The following is a 16,595-nucleotide window of genomic DNA, read 5'->3' on the forward strand; positions in this document are numbered from 1 at the left end:
TTTGAAGGGGAGGAGGAAAAAAATTGGTTGAGGACTGATGGTAAGGGAAAATGTGCTCATGGAACACCACATCCCTTGAGACAAACACAGAATGTGTATTGAGATTGAGTAACTTGAACCCTTTTTTACCACATGGATAACCTATAAAGACACAAGGAAGGGATCTAGGTTGAAATTTATCTTTAGTGGAAGTGGGAATAATAGCATAGCAAAAATAGCCAAAGGATTTTAGGTGAGTATAAACAGGAGAATAACCATGAAGAACCTCAAAAGGAGTACCATTTTGTAGAACAACTGAAGGCATTCTATTGATGAGATAGGTAGCTGTGAGGACACACTCACCCCAATATTTCAATGGAAGCTTGGACTGGAAAAGAAGGGCTCTAGACACTTCTAAAAGATGCTTATGCTTTCTTTCTACTATCCCATTTTGTTGTGGGGTATGAGGAATTGTGGTTTGGTGAAGAATACCATTGTCAGAGAAATATTGCTGAATTTCAAAACTGCTACCTAACTCATAAGCATTATCAGATCTGAAAGATTGAACATTTGTGTTGAAATGAACTTTGACCATAGCAACAAAAGCCTTAAGAACTGAAAAGGAGTTACTCTTGGATGATAGAAGGTGTGTCCATGTTACTCTGGAGAAATCATCCACTAATGTCAAGAAGTATCTGAAACCATTATAAGTCTGAGTGTTATAGGGACCCCATATGTCAATGTGAACAAGCTGAAAGGGAACAGATGTGTGAGTGGTGCTAGTTTGAAAAGGTAACCTCTGTTGCCTAGCTTTAGGGCATATATCACAAAAAAAATGTTGTTTAGAAGAGATAACATTAGATAAGCAAGGGATGGATTTCATTTTATTAAAAGGCATGTGACCTAATCTTTGATGCCAAACTAAATCAGTCTTATTGATGTCAAGTGTTGAATTACATGGAGGACAATGAGAAACAGATCTAACAGGTAAAGAAGTATTGCAAGTCACAGAATTAGAAACAGAAACAAAGGGGCTGGAGGACATAGATGAAGCAGCAGTAGATAGTAGACCATCACAGTTTAGAAAGTACAATCCATTTGCAGCTTTACCAATTTCCAATTGCTTCTTCAGAGAAGGGCCTTGTAGAATGCAATTAGATATTGAGAAAAGTGCCTTGCAATTAAATTGTACAAGTAACTTGTGAACAGAAATGAGATTAAAGTGGAAAGAGGGAACCAGTAAGACATTGTGTAGAGTCATGTCTGATCTAAGGTGCAGGGAACCAGTTGAAATTACTTTAACCTTATAACCATTAGGTAGAGTAATTAAGAAAGGTGTAATAAGAGGTTTAATGTTGTGAAGGAAATTTTTGTGAGGTGTCATGTGATTTGTTGCACCAGAATCAATTATCCAAGGATTGGAACCTAAAATGGAAACTGCACATGCATGGAAAGCTACAGAATTAACCTCAGGGTGACTAAACACACCTGCAAAATTAGTAAAGCCCAGATTCTCAGTATCAGCACCTTGATGTGCACTTAGGTGAGTTTGCTTGAACATTTGTTGGAGATGCTGATAGTGTTGATACTGGTCTTTGGTGAAACCCTGTCCACCATTATCAGACTGAGAAGTGGAAGACATATGTTCTGGGTTGAAGATGGCATCAGTCTGGACACAGGAGGCAGATTTCTTGTTCTTTGTGAACTTGAAATCTATTGGGAAGCCATGAAGCCTGTGGCATTTTTCCATGAGGTGTCCAGACCTCTTGCAGTATTTGCAAAACAGAGTAGAGTTGTAAGTGGAGGAAGGACCCCTCTTAGGATCAAATGGAACCCTATTATTGTTGTTTGTATAAGTAGGAGGATCAAATTGAACTCTCTGAGAAAAGTTTCTGTTGGAACTGGGAGTAGAAGCCATAGTCCTGTTTTGCCCACTACTGTAGTTGCAAGAACCAGTGGCATTGAAGGAGGCAGATTCATTTGAGAAGCTAGATATGGGAGAAGAGTTCTCTTTTTGCTTCTCATCATGTTGTATCATTGAATAGGACTTGCTTAAGCTAGGAAGAGCAGTCATCATAAGAATATTGCTCTTGCATGTAGAGTATGATTCATTCAATCCACTGAGGAACTGAAACAACTTTTGTTCCTCAATGAACTTAGGCAATGCTCCACATGTACATACAGGTCCTACATAGGCTGTGTTGAGCTCGTCCCAAAGGCTACGAAGTTTAGTGAAGTAAGAGGCAACACTAGAAGATCCTTGGGAGGTAGCACTAATCTCCCTCTGAATCTGGATATACTTTGACCCATTAGAAGAGCCAAATCTCTCATTTATGTCAGCCCAAATATCTTTGGCAGTGTCAAAACACATTACACTAGTGGCAATTTCTGTGGAGAGTGAATTCGTTATCCAGGCAATTATCATGTCGTTACACCTCTCCCAGAAAGGGTAGAGGGGACAATCAGGTGATGGAGTATCAACTTTACCAGTTATAATCCCTAATTTGTTCTTAGCAGATAGGGCAGTTAACATATTTTTTCGCCAAACTACAAAGCCAATACCATCAAATTTGGGAGAAACTAAATGATGTCCAGGGCTATCTGAGGGATGCACATAAAAAAGATGGTTTGTCGAAATTGTAAATTCCTCAAATCCCTCAGAACCACTAGTAACAGCCATTATTTCACTAATAGCAGATACTAATAACAGGTATCGCGGTATATAAGATCAGAGGTCAACAATTTCAACATAGATCAACTAAAACATCAATCCTAAATCGAAACAAACCCTAACCAGATCCTAACAAGAGAAATTTGAAATTGTTACCGCCCTTCTTCGTAACCTGAAGAAGTAAGGCCTTGGAAACCACGATGATCGAACTCAGCGACAGCTCGCACGCCTTGTAACCACAAAAATTTCGATCGAAACCTAGATTTGCAGATCAAAACCCTAGATTTTCATACTTTCCCCAAATTTCTTCGAATTCGAACCACAGTCAGTCGACTACGCGTAAACCAGCCACAAATCTTGAAGAGATTGCAATGTATGCGGAAAAATTCGACAACAAGCAGATTTTGTGAAAATTGTGAAAATGACGAAGAAGAAATTTCATCAAAAATACAATCGATCTACGGAGAATCTAGAGAGGATCTCGAAAATCCCGCTCTGATACCATGTTATAAGTGAAAACATCGAAGATATACAACAAATATACCGAGAAACCCTAAGGCTTCATATGAGAGAGAAGAGAGAAGTTTTATTCATGCATCGTAGAGAGAGAACTATGAAAATGAATACGTTTTCTTGTTCTCTCTAGAATGTTCCATCACCCTATATATCTATCACAACATCGAAATTACAAGGACTAAGTAGCAAAAATAAAATGTTCATTAACTAGCAAGTAAGGCCATGGATCGGGTTGGAGCAATGGGCACAGGCGGACAAGCTAATGTCAACAAATTTTGGGTAATGTCAATTGTTGTTACAAATTTTGAAGCATTTACCAAAAGAAAAAAACATATTTAAAGTTGCATAAAAGTAAAGCTAAACTTCGAAAGATGCGTAGTGCATTAATATTATCTTACAATAACTCTAAAAGCTAATTGTCTAAATAGAGACTTTTAAATCTTATAGTCTTAAATTAAATATTTGTTTAGTAAAAAGAGACTTTTAAATCTCGGGGGCTTAAACTAGATGTGTCTATTGTCAAAATGTCTTTTCAATCTTGTAATTTTGAACAAATCATGTGAGTTATTAGAATTAAAAAGCTATTACTAAATATAGAAAGTAATACTATTCCTTTTAAAACAAACTGAAAAGAGGAGTAAGACGCATAAATTCAAGCAAATGCCTATATTTTATTGTAGAACTACATACTACATACACAAAGAAGTACCTTTTTTTTTTTTTCTTTCTTTTTTCTTTTTAATCATTTGAAATCAACACAAGTACCAGCACCAACTAATCACAGTATTCCTTTTTTTCAGAAAAAAAGAAAACTTATTCTGCACTCAAGAACAATTATTCACCTGTATTATAATAATCACAATAAGCTTTTATATATTTTATTAGATTTGATCAACATTATTTGATGATTTAATTATTTAGCAGAAATATTCGCACATGCAAACATATCCCCAGTGAACTCCTTGCCATTCACATTCTCCAGAGGGAGATCCCTCCTTCACACACGTTGCCTCACAATGTGCTGATTCATAGCATTGCCCACTAAATGTTCCACTAAATTTCTTGCAAATTCCATCCTCCACACCATTAACATCTGCAAAAGAAAAAATTGGAATGAAATTTGATCGATTCAATAGTCGACTGAAATTTGTTTGAATGATCGCGACAACTCTTCAAATCCTATTCAGCCGTCTAATTAGGTCGTTATTTTGACCGTTTTATTTGACTCAGCACAAAGTTTTTTTTAAAGAAAAATATTTGCCATCTACTGCAAAATATAGATATTTGTGTGATTATAAATAGTAGTGATGCTAGAGATTTTGCTAAGGGTTTCCATAATTTGATAAATGTCTATGGAAGTAATTTTGACCTATATATGTAGTATTATTTTCTATATACCAATACACAATATAATTTTTCATTGAAGGTGTTCAATTGACTATCCTTCGGTTTATATATGTAGCTACGCCACTTGCTATAAATCATCATTTTAGGGGTAAAATGAGAAGTTTAAAGTTAATTAAATTATTTTTAAATAAGTATGATATTGTTTTTAACAGATTAAAAAGGAAAGTATGAAAGTTGGGACAGAGGAATAATACTTATACACTTGTAGACACAGACAGTAGAACAATTTTACACCCTTTCTTAATAGTAGCTTGAATTTTAGATGAGTCAATCACACAATCAATATATTATCAGAGCAAATAGAAAGTCTGGATTCTCCAATAATTTCATCGACACACATTATGAAAAAAATATCAATTGCATATTTCATAAATAATTAAATAAGAGTCAAGCCCGCACGTGAAGAGACAATGTTAGCCGGTAGACCTAACATAAACAATAAAGTTTTTTTTTTTTTTTTTAACTCACCAGGTGAGGCAATGAGGAGTAGGCTAAAAAGTATCACCATAAACCTAGTGAAGCAAACATGAGCTTCAGCCATATTAAAATTACTTCTCTTTATTACATCGAATTGCAAAGAACTGTATGTTACATGAGAATTGAAAATGAAAAGCAGATATTTATGGGGATAGAATGAAAGCTTATTCAAGAAATAACGTTCTTGTTATCACCAAAATTACCATGAGAAATATCGAAAACAAAATGTTTGAGCTGTTTTTTATCCTAGTTATATTTTTGTAATATTTGGTCTCATAGTAATGGATCTTTTGATTCCTCTAAGCTACTAGGAGCCCACAATATTAAGGTATTTTTCGATTAATAAGAGGTGATGTGAAATTATGCCTGTTTTAACTTACCTTTTACTTGGACTTTTCTGAATGTTGGATTGATAATTATAAAAATTGAAAGACTTATAGCAAATTAATAGCACACTCTATTGTATAATATCTCAAAAAAAAAAAAAAAAAAAAAAAACCGTGCATATTATTGAAAATATAACTTAGTAAATGATATTTAATCAAAAAAAATATTCACACTTTCTTTTGTGTTTTTATCCACTGTTTGATACCCGCTTTGAGACCATATTAATTTGGATTCACGCTACATAAGGCCCATTTAAAAGGAAACCCCCCCCCCCCTCTCCAACATTATTTTCATTCTTAAAGCTGGAATACGAGAACTCTAATTAATGGTGGAGAGATCATATCCGTCCCACCACAATCATTAGTGGTGATGGTCACACATGGTATCAAAGCAAGCAAATTAATGTTCTTATTTTGTGATGGTGGAAAGGTAAATTTCATGACAGACCCCTTGAGCCAGAAATTTCTAGGCAGTTTGGCTCGAATTTGCAACGGTGTGCGACCATGAGCCATATAGATGCAGACTTTGGCTAATCAGGGGGTCAGGATTGATGATGTAGTAATTATTCACAAGCTACAACATACCTAGTGTACAAATAAGTTTTGTTGCACAGTCTTCCTTGATCGAGAAGATTAAGACTACATCCTATGAGAATACTTCATTAATTCGACTTAGAGAGCGGATATTTCAAGGGAAGCTACAACATTTGTTATTAGCATGCAGTAACAACTTAAGTAATGTCCTATAATATTGAGGTCCCAGATTGACTTTCTTGAGTCGAGGGTCTACAGAGGGACAAGATTTGCGTACACCCATCCTTCCTAGGCCCCACTAGTAGAAATATACTAGGTAAGCATTACTTATTTTCCTTCCTTCTAGCGTGGATTATTATCATGAAGAGTTCCTCAGGCCAAAGATATACTAGCTAGATTACTGCTCGTGTGCATAAAATCTGCTTGTTTTAATACAAAGGAAAATTCTACGTGAAATTTGCAGGCTAGCCATCTCAATTGTAATATTTACTCTGCCAATATTAGTTGTCATGTTTCACTTCTCGAGATTTAATTTGACTAATTTTCAGAGGTAAATTGAATTAAATTAATTTAATATTTTAAAATTACAATTTAGATATTGAAAAACCATACAAATAGTACTATAAGTTGCAACTCTCTCATATCAATATCAATATGGTAAAAAAAAAAAAAATTAAATGCTGATCAAAATTCATGTAGTGTGACTCTCGAAAGTTGAAATATGACAAGTATTTTGAATATTATTATAATATTCAATAATACTTTCTCCGGATAAAAAAAAAGAGTCCACTTAGCCATTTTTTTCTTGGATCAAAAAAAGAGTTCACTTAGCAAATCAAGAAAGAATTAACCTTGTTTTTCTATATTTGCCCCTATTAAGTGTTATATGATCAAATCCCAATGCCTATTTAATTAGGGATAGTTTAGTCAAATTAGTTATTTTTGTTTAAGAGATAGTATTTTCTTAAGGGGTGTGCAAATGGCTAAGTGGACTCTTTTTTTGATCTGGAAGGAGTATCATTTTTCGTAGCAAGACTAAGAGCACATTTTGGATGGGCTTATGCCTATAAAGTTTGCTTATAAGCTAAAAAAAAAAATAAGTTGGGGCGATTTAACTTATTTTTTTGGCTTACTTAATGTTTTTAGATAAGCTAAGTCAATGGGCTTTAATTATTTTTTGGCTTATTTTAAGCACAAAATACTTTTAAAATTCGCCACCAAACACTCAAAAAAGCTGAAAACAACTTATAAGCAACTTATAAGCCAATCCAAACGGGCTCTAAAGCACAAGGAATTACACAACAAAACATTTAAAATAAGGTGAAGGTTTTCAAATCAGAAGTAAGGTAATTTCTTTTCTGATATCCATCATTTGAAAAGCGAGAGCTGCTCACATACATCAGAGATCAGTAACTGTAAAACAAAGGAGTTTTATCTGCTCTCGTGAATTAAAAAAAAAAAATATGCTGTTACATTTGATGATTTGACATGACAAAACACAAGTAATAATTACACAAGAAATAATTATTCACATTTTTTTTGTGGTAAAAAATAATAGTTATTCTCTCAGCAGAGATATTGGCACAAGCAAGCAAATCCCCAACGAGTTGATCTCCATTCACACTATCCAGAGGGATATCCTTCATTATTGCAATTTTTCTCACAATGAGATGACACGTAGCATTGCCCATGAAATGTAGAACTAAATACCTCACAAATTTCATTTTCCATACCTTCAATATCTTCCCAAAAAAAAAACGAAAAAGCAGTATGAATAAATATCTGTTATAGTACTCTAACGTTTGTAGACATAAACTAATAAATAATTATTAAGAAATAAAAAAAAATTGTTGCATCTTTTTAATAGTTTGAATATTAGATGAAATAGTCACATAAATTCAACATAATACCAGAAACGATCCTTGGGTTCCCAAGTCTTGCTAACACCAATTATCAAAATAATTTTCATGTGTTTGATCCATATTTCTGCGAAAAAAATTTGCTTGCACGTGGGGAGACATGTGTTAGGTAAATATACACGATCTGCAACAGCTTAAATTTTTACACGATGCAACATTAGGATTGGAGATCTGTTAATGTGATTAAGCAACCTCAAAATAATTCATAAACGCATCCATCAATAGCCTTCTAAAAATGGAATCAAGCACACCAAATAAAACCGACTACTGAAGAGTCTGGGCAAAAGCAAATAGCATCCCTTTAGCATATTTTTAGAGGAAACAAGAGAGATCTGATATGAGAGAACTCAATGAAGGCTGCTCGACTTAAGATTAATCCCTTTAAAGGGGTCAAATTATGGTAACAAATTTAAAGCAGAATTGCATACTCCTCCATTTCATCTTATGTATCTTAGTTTAACTAGCATAAAGTTCTAAAAAATAAAGGAGACTTTTGAATCCTGTGATCTTAAATAAAAATGTGTGTAATATACCAAGTATATCCTTTGAATCTTGTGAATTTAAACATGCTAGGAGGGATATTGTCAGAATTAAAGAGTTACTGCATATACAAAATAACATTTTCTTAAGCAGACCAAAAAGGAAATTAAGACACATAATTGGGAAAAAAATAAGTATTGTTTTACTCACCATTTGATGCAATGAGGAGTATGCTAAAAAGTAGTACCAAAAATCTAGAGAAGAAAACGTGAGATTCAGCCATATATATGACAATTGGAATGAATAACAAGTATATATTTCTATTGGGTGGGGGAGGAATTGGGTTCTTAATCAAAAGTTAGAGCATTTAGTTGATATTCAAGAAGCAATGTTGGAATATTTAGTTGATATTCAAGAAGCAACGTTCTTGGTATTTTCAAAATCACCAAGAAACACATCGCAAACAGATCGTTTGTGCTGTTTTCATCCTTGTGATAATTGTAGTTTTCTATGTCAATGGATTATTGATTCCTTTAATCTACAAGGAGCCAATAAGCTTTTTTCCCAATAAATATAAGATGGCAACTGTAATGCTTTTGTCTTTTTACTAGTTCTTTCCTTTGCTTTGTCACTAATTACACTAGATAAATTAGAAATTACTTCAGCTAGAACATTTTAGTCACAATATAATTAGTTTCATTTCATCATTATTCCCCAATAATGAGTGATTTACCCGAATGATATCGGAGGTGGGTGGTCTTGAACTTTTGACCTCGCTTGCCTCATGTACAAATCATCAAGTTTAACAAGTTTTGTTTTTTCATCTTAAAAATTTATCCAGAGAGCATGCGAAAGTCAAAAGTTCAAGGCCCATGATCATATTGCTGGTGTAATTTCCTGCCCAATAACTCATTTTGATTAAAGGATTAGCTATAACTGATTCATCGTCCAATCACTTCATCTCAGGTAGGGGTAGAAGGTAACCTTCGTCCTAACTCAATAGTTTCGACTTTGAACTTTGAGCATATATATTAAATAAATATAAATAATAGATTTCAGACGTAGTAGTCAGATTAGTTATGGTAGCATTGTAAATTCGAACCTATAATGTTTAAATCCTGAATTATTTCTAATATCACTCAATTGAGACGCGTCTTACTCTGATACCATGATAAGAACTCTGACTCAAAAATCCAAATGGAACCTCCTCAAGTTGAAGGATCAAGAACAAAACTCCGTGCAGATGTCTATTTGTCTATCTTTTATGCCTAAATGTGTAGACCCTCTCTATTATTTTGTCACGACCCAAATCATGGATCATGCGGGCACCCACACTAACCCTCCCTGGTGGGCGAACCCTTCAGATAACTACCTTAATTTGATACAACATGCGGAATAAATACTTTTATTATAAGAAATTTCCAAAATCTGGTCTAGACTCATACAAGAGCTTCTAAGAAGTTTACAATTTGAATAGATAACGGACTCGAACTAGATACGACTTCGTTTAAGGATAGAGAACAACGAAATCTAAGGAGAGACTCGGGTTGCAATAGCTCACCCAAACGTCTTTGACGAATGCCTCGAAACGGTCGTGAGACTCCGAACATCACCTGAAAATAACTCTACACTCCGGAAGGAGTGTAGCAAGAGTAGTATGAGCACAACACAAGGCTCGTAGGTATCATAGGCCGACAATGGTTAGTTCACGCATATAAACAAGAAGCAACTAACAAGTAAGCAGATAAGTAATCAAACACAGTCACACATCTAGCACAGAAAGTCTTGCATTAACGATAGTCACAAGGGATCTCAATATCTCGGATTATAAGCCTAGGGAGAATTCTATAAACCTCGATTCCATCCAAATTTTAAAATAAATACTCACAAACAACAACTCGGAATTCACAAATCAAGAATCAATCGTAGAATGTGCCATGCAATGACATGAATGACCATTCAAATGGAGTGCTATGCAATGCAATGTCGTGCTATGTAAATGTTATGCAATGCGAGTCACCTCTCACACTCCACTCCCGTACACACATGCTATGGCAATGCCTCATAGTCATGACCCATGGGGGACCCGCGAAGTCCATGTACCACTCGTGCTCTCGAAATAACCTCGGAGGCTATCAATCACTCTCAATCTCCCGTAAAAACCTCGAGTCTCTCTCGTCACTCTCAATCTCCCGGCGAAACCTCGAGTCTCTCTCTCATCTCACTCTCAATCTCCCACAAAAACCTCGAGTCTCTCAATCACTCTCCTCACCATTATAACAACATAAGAGTAATATGAAAGCATGTCATGCATGATATCGTCTCAACTATATCACCAATATGCAATAAACAAGTACAAGTCATATTATTGCCCACGGCTCAATCATCAATATTACCCTTCCCTTTCATAAGGTGAGGGAGCTAGTATGTGATAAAGATACAACTAGGTGATAACTACATCACATAAGCACATAGAATAAGGGATTAAATACCTCGCATGGAATCAACCCCAATAATCACCGCAATCATAGGTAATAGGTTCGAAAATACCCGAAGGCATACTATTGCAATTCAATATTCAATTCTCCACGCAATAACCTTCCTCTTCCATATGACCTCAACGGGATGAGATACACAAGAGAGAGAGAATTATATCAAATACATGAAATCACAATACAATGACATATACATAACAATATCGTAATAATGGCGACGAGCCCACATAACAAAGATACTCTCTCGTCACTCTAATGGCGACAAGCCCCACATAAACAATAATATAAATGTTTACGACATGCACATAATAATGGCGACAAGCATATTAATGTTACCATTTTTATACACGGTGGTAATGACTTTAATACCAACCTAGATGGAATTTACCTCCACACCATGCCCGAAGGCCTATCATGCTTTCCCCGTCAATCACTACTATTTACATACGTTTCGCTAACCTGCCAGTCTAGACATAAAGTAAACCGTAACCACCTCAAAAGAAATGCCTTCATGACCAATACCATGTCACGAACTTTCACGCCAAAGCTTTTTAATTATTCTTTCAACTGCTAAGTCCAAAACAGTCCACACCATCGGACAAGTCTTTAGTGCTTTGCAAATGTTCGTCACACAATATGTGATTTTTATACATCATTTCATGTCTACATAAAGTTACGACCAGCAATAATACTTCAACAATATATTAAGACGTCCAACAACTACAAATGACTTTAGTTTCAACTAATTATTGTCCATTAAACACCTTCATTTCCATCATAATCATGAATGATTAAATATCGTATTCTAACGTTAGTAACACACGGTCTTTCTAGATGTTTAGGCGATGTTTTCTCTTGTATCTAAACCAACCACATACTACCAATACAACATCAATAATTATGTGTTCAATACCAATCCGGACAGCCCACACATTATTCTAAACAACCCACATTCATAACATGCATAACGATTCACATACGGTTTCGACATTCTCAAGTTACTTTTATTAGTTTGTAGCCTTAACGTTTGCATGTAACAACTTATAACAGCCCATCCAACATACAATATGATGTATACTCTTAACTTATAATTATTCTTTCCAACTTAATGAAAACACAAGTCCAAAAACAGTCCACTACCACAACATGTCCCATTTCAACTTTTTCTCCAATTTTCAGCATGGCCGAATGTAACATGTAAGTTTCTCTTTAATTGTCCACAATATGTTGAAAATGTATGGATGAATCAACATTTAACCGACAACATAACGATGTTCGGAATTCTTGCAAACGTTTACGAACATACTAAGCCAACCACATGCGATTTTTATACATCATTTCATGTCTTCTTTTCATATAATTTCAGTAAGTTATGACCAGCTATCCACACGACAAGTACAACATCAATTCATACGCAACTACGCTATATCGTCATTTTTATAATCCTTAAAACAACTCACAAATGACTTTAGTTTCAACTCCAACCATTAAACACCTTCATTTCCATCATAAAATTCATGATAATAACAATCAAAATATCAAGTAAAAACAGTTCACTAACTTCTTCACAAAACAGTCCACACACTACGCTACACCATGCTTCAACATCACTCACATAAAATCATAGATTCAACCATTTTCATACTAACATAACTTCACCTTTAACCTTCCAATTCTTTTCATTCTTTTTACCATGAGATCTATGATAGTAACAACCATATTTATTAAAGAAAATCAGTCCATTAATTCCACCAAAACAGTCCCTACGGCCAACTAACATTCCAACACCAACTTTCATGATTTTATGCATGCGATTCATGTTCGTCAAGTTACAACCATACTTCAACATCAACACATATAACCCCATAACTACTATCATGTTCCAACATCAACACACCTTATTTCATGCATACAACTTATATTCACACATCTACATCACCCTTAATACATGAAAAGAAAGTTAGATCTTACCTTGATAACTTGACTTCTCTACTTGGCTAGAGTTGGTGACTTGAGATGGAAAATGGTTCTTGTTGCTCCAAAGACTATCTTCACGTTTTAGGGACCTTCTAAAGGGTTGAAACACCTTGGAAAATAATTTTTGGATCAAGACTCAAAGGGCTCAAAAATCAGCCCCTTGGCCGAATGCTCTCTCTCTCTAGGCTTAGGTTTTCTTTCTTTGTGTTGTGTAGTTGAAATGAATTGTGATGGCTGATTTCTTGGTCATTATTTGGTTCAACTTTGATGCCTACAAGTTGGTCACATGCTCCACTTATGGCATGATTCATTCCATTAACTTTACACTTTAAATTTCCTAATTTGTTTTCTACAACTTTCGGCCAACCTCACCTTCTTGTTTCTCCTTTCTTCTTTCTTTTCAATTGTTTACAAGACAATCTTATGTGTGTTGAATGATTCATGCACCACCCTTTGTCTATTGTAATCATGCCAAGATGGATGAGCAATATTTAATGTGAAATGATCCCTCCACCATGTTATGTCCTCCTAAAATAATGTATACTTTCATAAAGTAGTTGATGCTCAAATATTCAATTGTATGCTTCAACTTTTTCTCCTCAAAATTTTCAGCCCTATGGCCGAATGTAACATGTATGTTTCTTCCAAATTTAATTGTCCACAATATGTTGAAAATGTAGTGGATGAATCAACATTTAATTTCACACTTGTATGTCTTCCATTTGCCTTATTTTTTAGATGACTTTGAGTCATCCTTTTTTTTTTACCTTGGACGTTTGATGCTCTTGTTGGATCATTATTGTCACCAATTTTTACTTAACACCACACTTAAGTAATTCCTAATCTCCAATAACATTTTTGTACTAAGTAAAATTTGTAACCGATTAGTTCTAGTTTAGAAATTAAAATCCGAAGTTTCTATCTCACGTTGATTCTTTCGCGAATAACTCGACGTATAAAAATACGGGTCTAACATTCTCCCCTCCTTTAGAACATTCGTCCTCGAATGTCAAATGAGGACTAAAACTCGTCAATTAAATAACCGAATCACCCGTTATCGCAAACTATAGACAAGAAGATTAGACCACGAAAAGGGTGTTTTAGGAATATTAGGCCTAAAAGTGCTAAACGACCAAATGGGTCGTTACATCAGATACCAATTAAACAATCGCTCGTCCTCGAGCGACATGAGAGAATGAACGCTGACGGTAACTAAAGAATCTTTAATAGGACAATGCGGAAAACCTCTACGGAATGCATCATAAACATTTCTCTCTCGCCTTACTAGCCGGAACTCCCTCTAACTTAGATAAAAGACCTAATTTTCATATTTCCAAATTCAAATTTTTTCCACATCCTCAGTTTCCGAATATAAGCATTGCTTTTGTCAAAATGTTCTAATCCTATATAACCAAACCTATGAACGTTATCGATAGGCCTCACAATTTTCCTTAGAACCACACCAACCTTAGAATAAGACGCAAACCTTGCCCACTCTGAACTGGTAAAGTATTCGATTTCTCTAACCCTTCTTTCACCATTCTTAAATTTTCTTTCGTCGAAGTACCCTTGCCAAAAATCCTTAATGGAAATAATTTCCTTTCTCCTTAGTTCATAAGTTCACTAACGTGATCACTGATATCTAAAAGTATTTCACCATTAGTGCTAGTCACACCATCATCATTCTGTCACCGTAAATAATTCCATTGACCCACGCCTTATTCGATAGTCCTCAAAAAGGTGCTTACATATGAATAACCGACCTTTACTTAACTATACCGAAATTAGTCAAATATAAGGTATAAGTCACTGTATTGTAGACTTAGGGTAGATAATTTACTTTAAAGTACTAGTCTTGTCTTTATATATTTCTTATGTGTATAAGTACTAATACAAATTATTTCTTGTCAATATAGATTTCTTAACCGTACTTATATAACGTAATTAATTGATTCTTGATTTGTATATCATGGCTTTGACGTATTACAGATTTGTTATCGGTTATATACGTCTATTCTTAATTACATATTTTAAAAAAATAAACAATACGTATCTATACACAATTCCGGATTTTTTTTTTTTTTTTGTTTTGTTTTTTTTTTTTTTTTTTCTGCTCATTTGATTTTTGTGGCCGACAAGCTTTATAAAAAAAACAGCCGTCCCACTTTTCAAAAAGCTTTTACCCTTCAGGTAAAATCCAGATGGCCGACAACTTTATGAAAGGAGCTGTCCACTTTCACAAAAGCAAAAGCAGACGGCATCTTCAAGATCAGCCGTCCACTTGTAAACATCCGTTCATATAGAACCAATGCTGCATATATGTCTCTAGGATCCTTCCTTATGAATCCAATCCAAGAAAGAATGCAAGGTAATTCAGGACACTACGCTATCGATCATCAGTATGATTTCGCTTTTGATGCTGCTAACAATCCTTTGACGATGGATTGTACTCTTGAAGATCCATTTTATTCATCTTTTTATAACCCTACCCCAGGTGATGGTCATATTCTGAATATCTATTTGTATACACTAATAGTATTTGTTCTAAATAAATTAGCTAATGTGTTATAATGTTATGGGTGCAGGGATGTGGAGTGAAATGAGCGGTGGATTTGGATTAAGTACCCAATTACTTGGGAGAATCGAGAACCGAATTGTTGTTATGTGACAACAATCAAGAAAAGATAATGACTAATGATCGTGTTGAGGAAATTATAACGGAAAAAGGGAAGCAAAAAATGTTGTCTCGAGATACAATTTCAAAGTACTTTTACATGCCAATAATTCAAGCAGCCAAGGAACTTAATATTGGGGTGACATTTTTGAAGATAAGATGTAGGGATTTGGGAATTCGAAGGTGGCCACATAGAAAGTTAATGAGTCTTCAAACACTAATCAAGAATGTTAAGGTTCACTCTCTATATACACATCTTCTATACACTCTTGTTTCAATTGCATATAATATTATGGTGATGAAAAAAAAAAATTCACCCTTTAGTTTATGTAACAATATTATATTTTCTTAATATTTCGTTTAGAAAAAGAACGTTAAGATTCATTCTCTATATAAACATGTTACCCTTGTTTCGGTTATGAATATTTACAGGAATTGAAGAGGGGGGAAGGAAATGGTATGGAGCAAAAGTGGAAGGATGTGATAAATTTATTAGAGGAAGAGAAAAAAAGGATGGAGGAATTTCCAGACATGGAACTTGAGGAGAAAACAAAGAGATTAAGGCAATCTTGTTTCAAGGCTAACCACAAGAGGAGAAGGCTTATGGGTATGGCGTATGCGAAATTGCAGGCTTCTTTTGGTACTTACTGCAATAGTAGTCCAGTTGCAGACAATAATGCTGCTATTGGTTATGGACATAGAGAGGAAGATGATGATGATGAAGTCATTAAGTCTCTTCTTGCTGACTGTTTCACTTCCAGTAGCCCAACCTTGCATGACTGAACTCTTCTTTTATGTGTTTTTATCTTGAGATGCAGTTCCTTTCTGAATCTTGTGTAAAATGGTTCGTGCACCGCATTTTTTTTTTTTTTTTTTTTTTTTTTTTTTTAGCTACTCGAAGAAAGTAGCTGGAACAATGGTAAAATTATCTCATGCTGATTTGAGTGGTGAAATCAATCTTTAAAACTTTCATTTGTGTAGACTGTCGATATCACAGGTTCTTGAAATGCATGCGAAGTTTGTTTTCCTCATTTCTATAAAAAGTAAATTTACTTTCTTAACCTTTAATAAACTTGTTAT

The 16,595-nt window shown here is 34.7% G+C and overlaps 2 protein-coding genes across 2 annotated transcripts; one reads left to right on the top strand and one right to left on the bottom strand.

The window, feature by feature from the left end:
• Positions 1 to 3,844: 3,844 nt before the first annotated feature.
• Positions 3,845 to 5,117, bottom strand: LOC132039566 (uncharacterized). The gene is made up of 2 exons (XM_059430046.1): positions 5,042 to 5,117; positions 3,845 to 4,259 (listed from the first exon to the last, which is right to left on the bottom strand). The coding sequence occupies exons 1-2, from the start codon at positions 5,112 to 5,114 to the stop codon at positions 4,084 to 4,086; spliced, it is 249 nt and encodes an 82-aa protein (XP_059286029.1). The 5' UTR covers positions 5,115 to 5,117; the 3' UTR covers positions 3,845 to 4,083.
• Positions 5,118 to 15,528: 10,411 nt separating this feature from the next.
• Positions 15,529 to 16,298, top strand: LOC132039193 (protein RKD1-like). Its single transcript, XM_059429731.1, has 2 exons — positions 15,529 to 15,750; positions 15,948 to 16,298. The coding sequence occupies exons 1-2, from the start codon at positions 15,529 to 15,531 to the stop codon at positions 16,296 to 16,298; spliced, it is 573 nt and encodes a 190-aa protein (XP_059285714.1).
• Positions 16,299 to 16,595: the final 297 nt, after the last annotated feature.

The sequence above is a fragment of the Lycium ferocissimum genome, chromosome 12 (genome assembly GCF_029784015.1).
Source record: "Lycium ferocissimum isolate CSIRO_LF1 chromosome 12, AGI_CSIRO_Lferr_CH_V1, whole genome shotgun sequence".
NCBI lineage: Eukaryota > Viridiplantae > Streptophyta > Magnoliopsida > Solanales > Solanaceae > Lycium > Lycium ferocissimum.

Bases quoted from the DNA above. Each gene is read 5' to 3' on its own strand.
- LOC132039566 (XM_059430046.1), bottom strand. From the start codon at position 5,114: ATGGCTGAAGCTCATGTTTGCTTCACTAGGTTTATGGTGATACTTTTT. The intron at 4,260-5,041 runs GTGAGTTAAAAA...TTTCTTTTGCAG, and splicing joins ACTCCTCATTGCCTCACCTG to ATGTTAATGGTGTGGAGGAT.
- LOC132039193 (XM_059429731.1), top strand. From the start codon at position 15,529: ATGACTAATGATCGTGTTGAGGAAATTATAACGGAAAAAGGGAAGCAA. The intron at 15,751-15,947 runs GTTCACTCTCTA...GAATATTTACAG, and splicing joins CACTAATCAAGAATGTTAAG to GAATTGAAGAGGGGGGAAGG.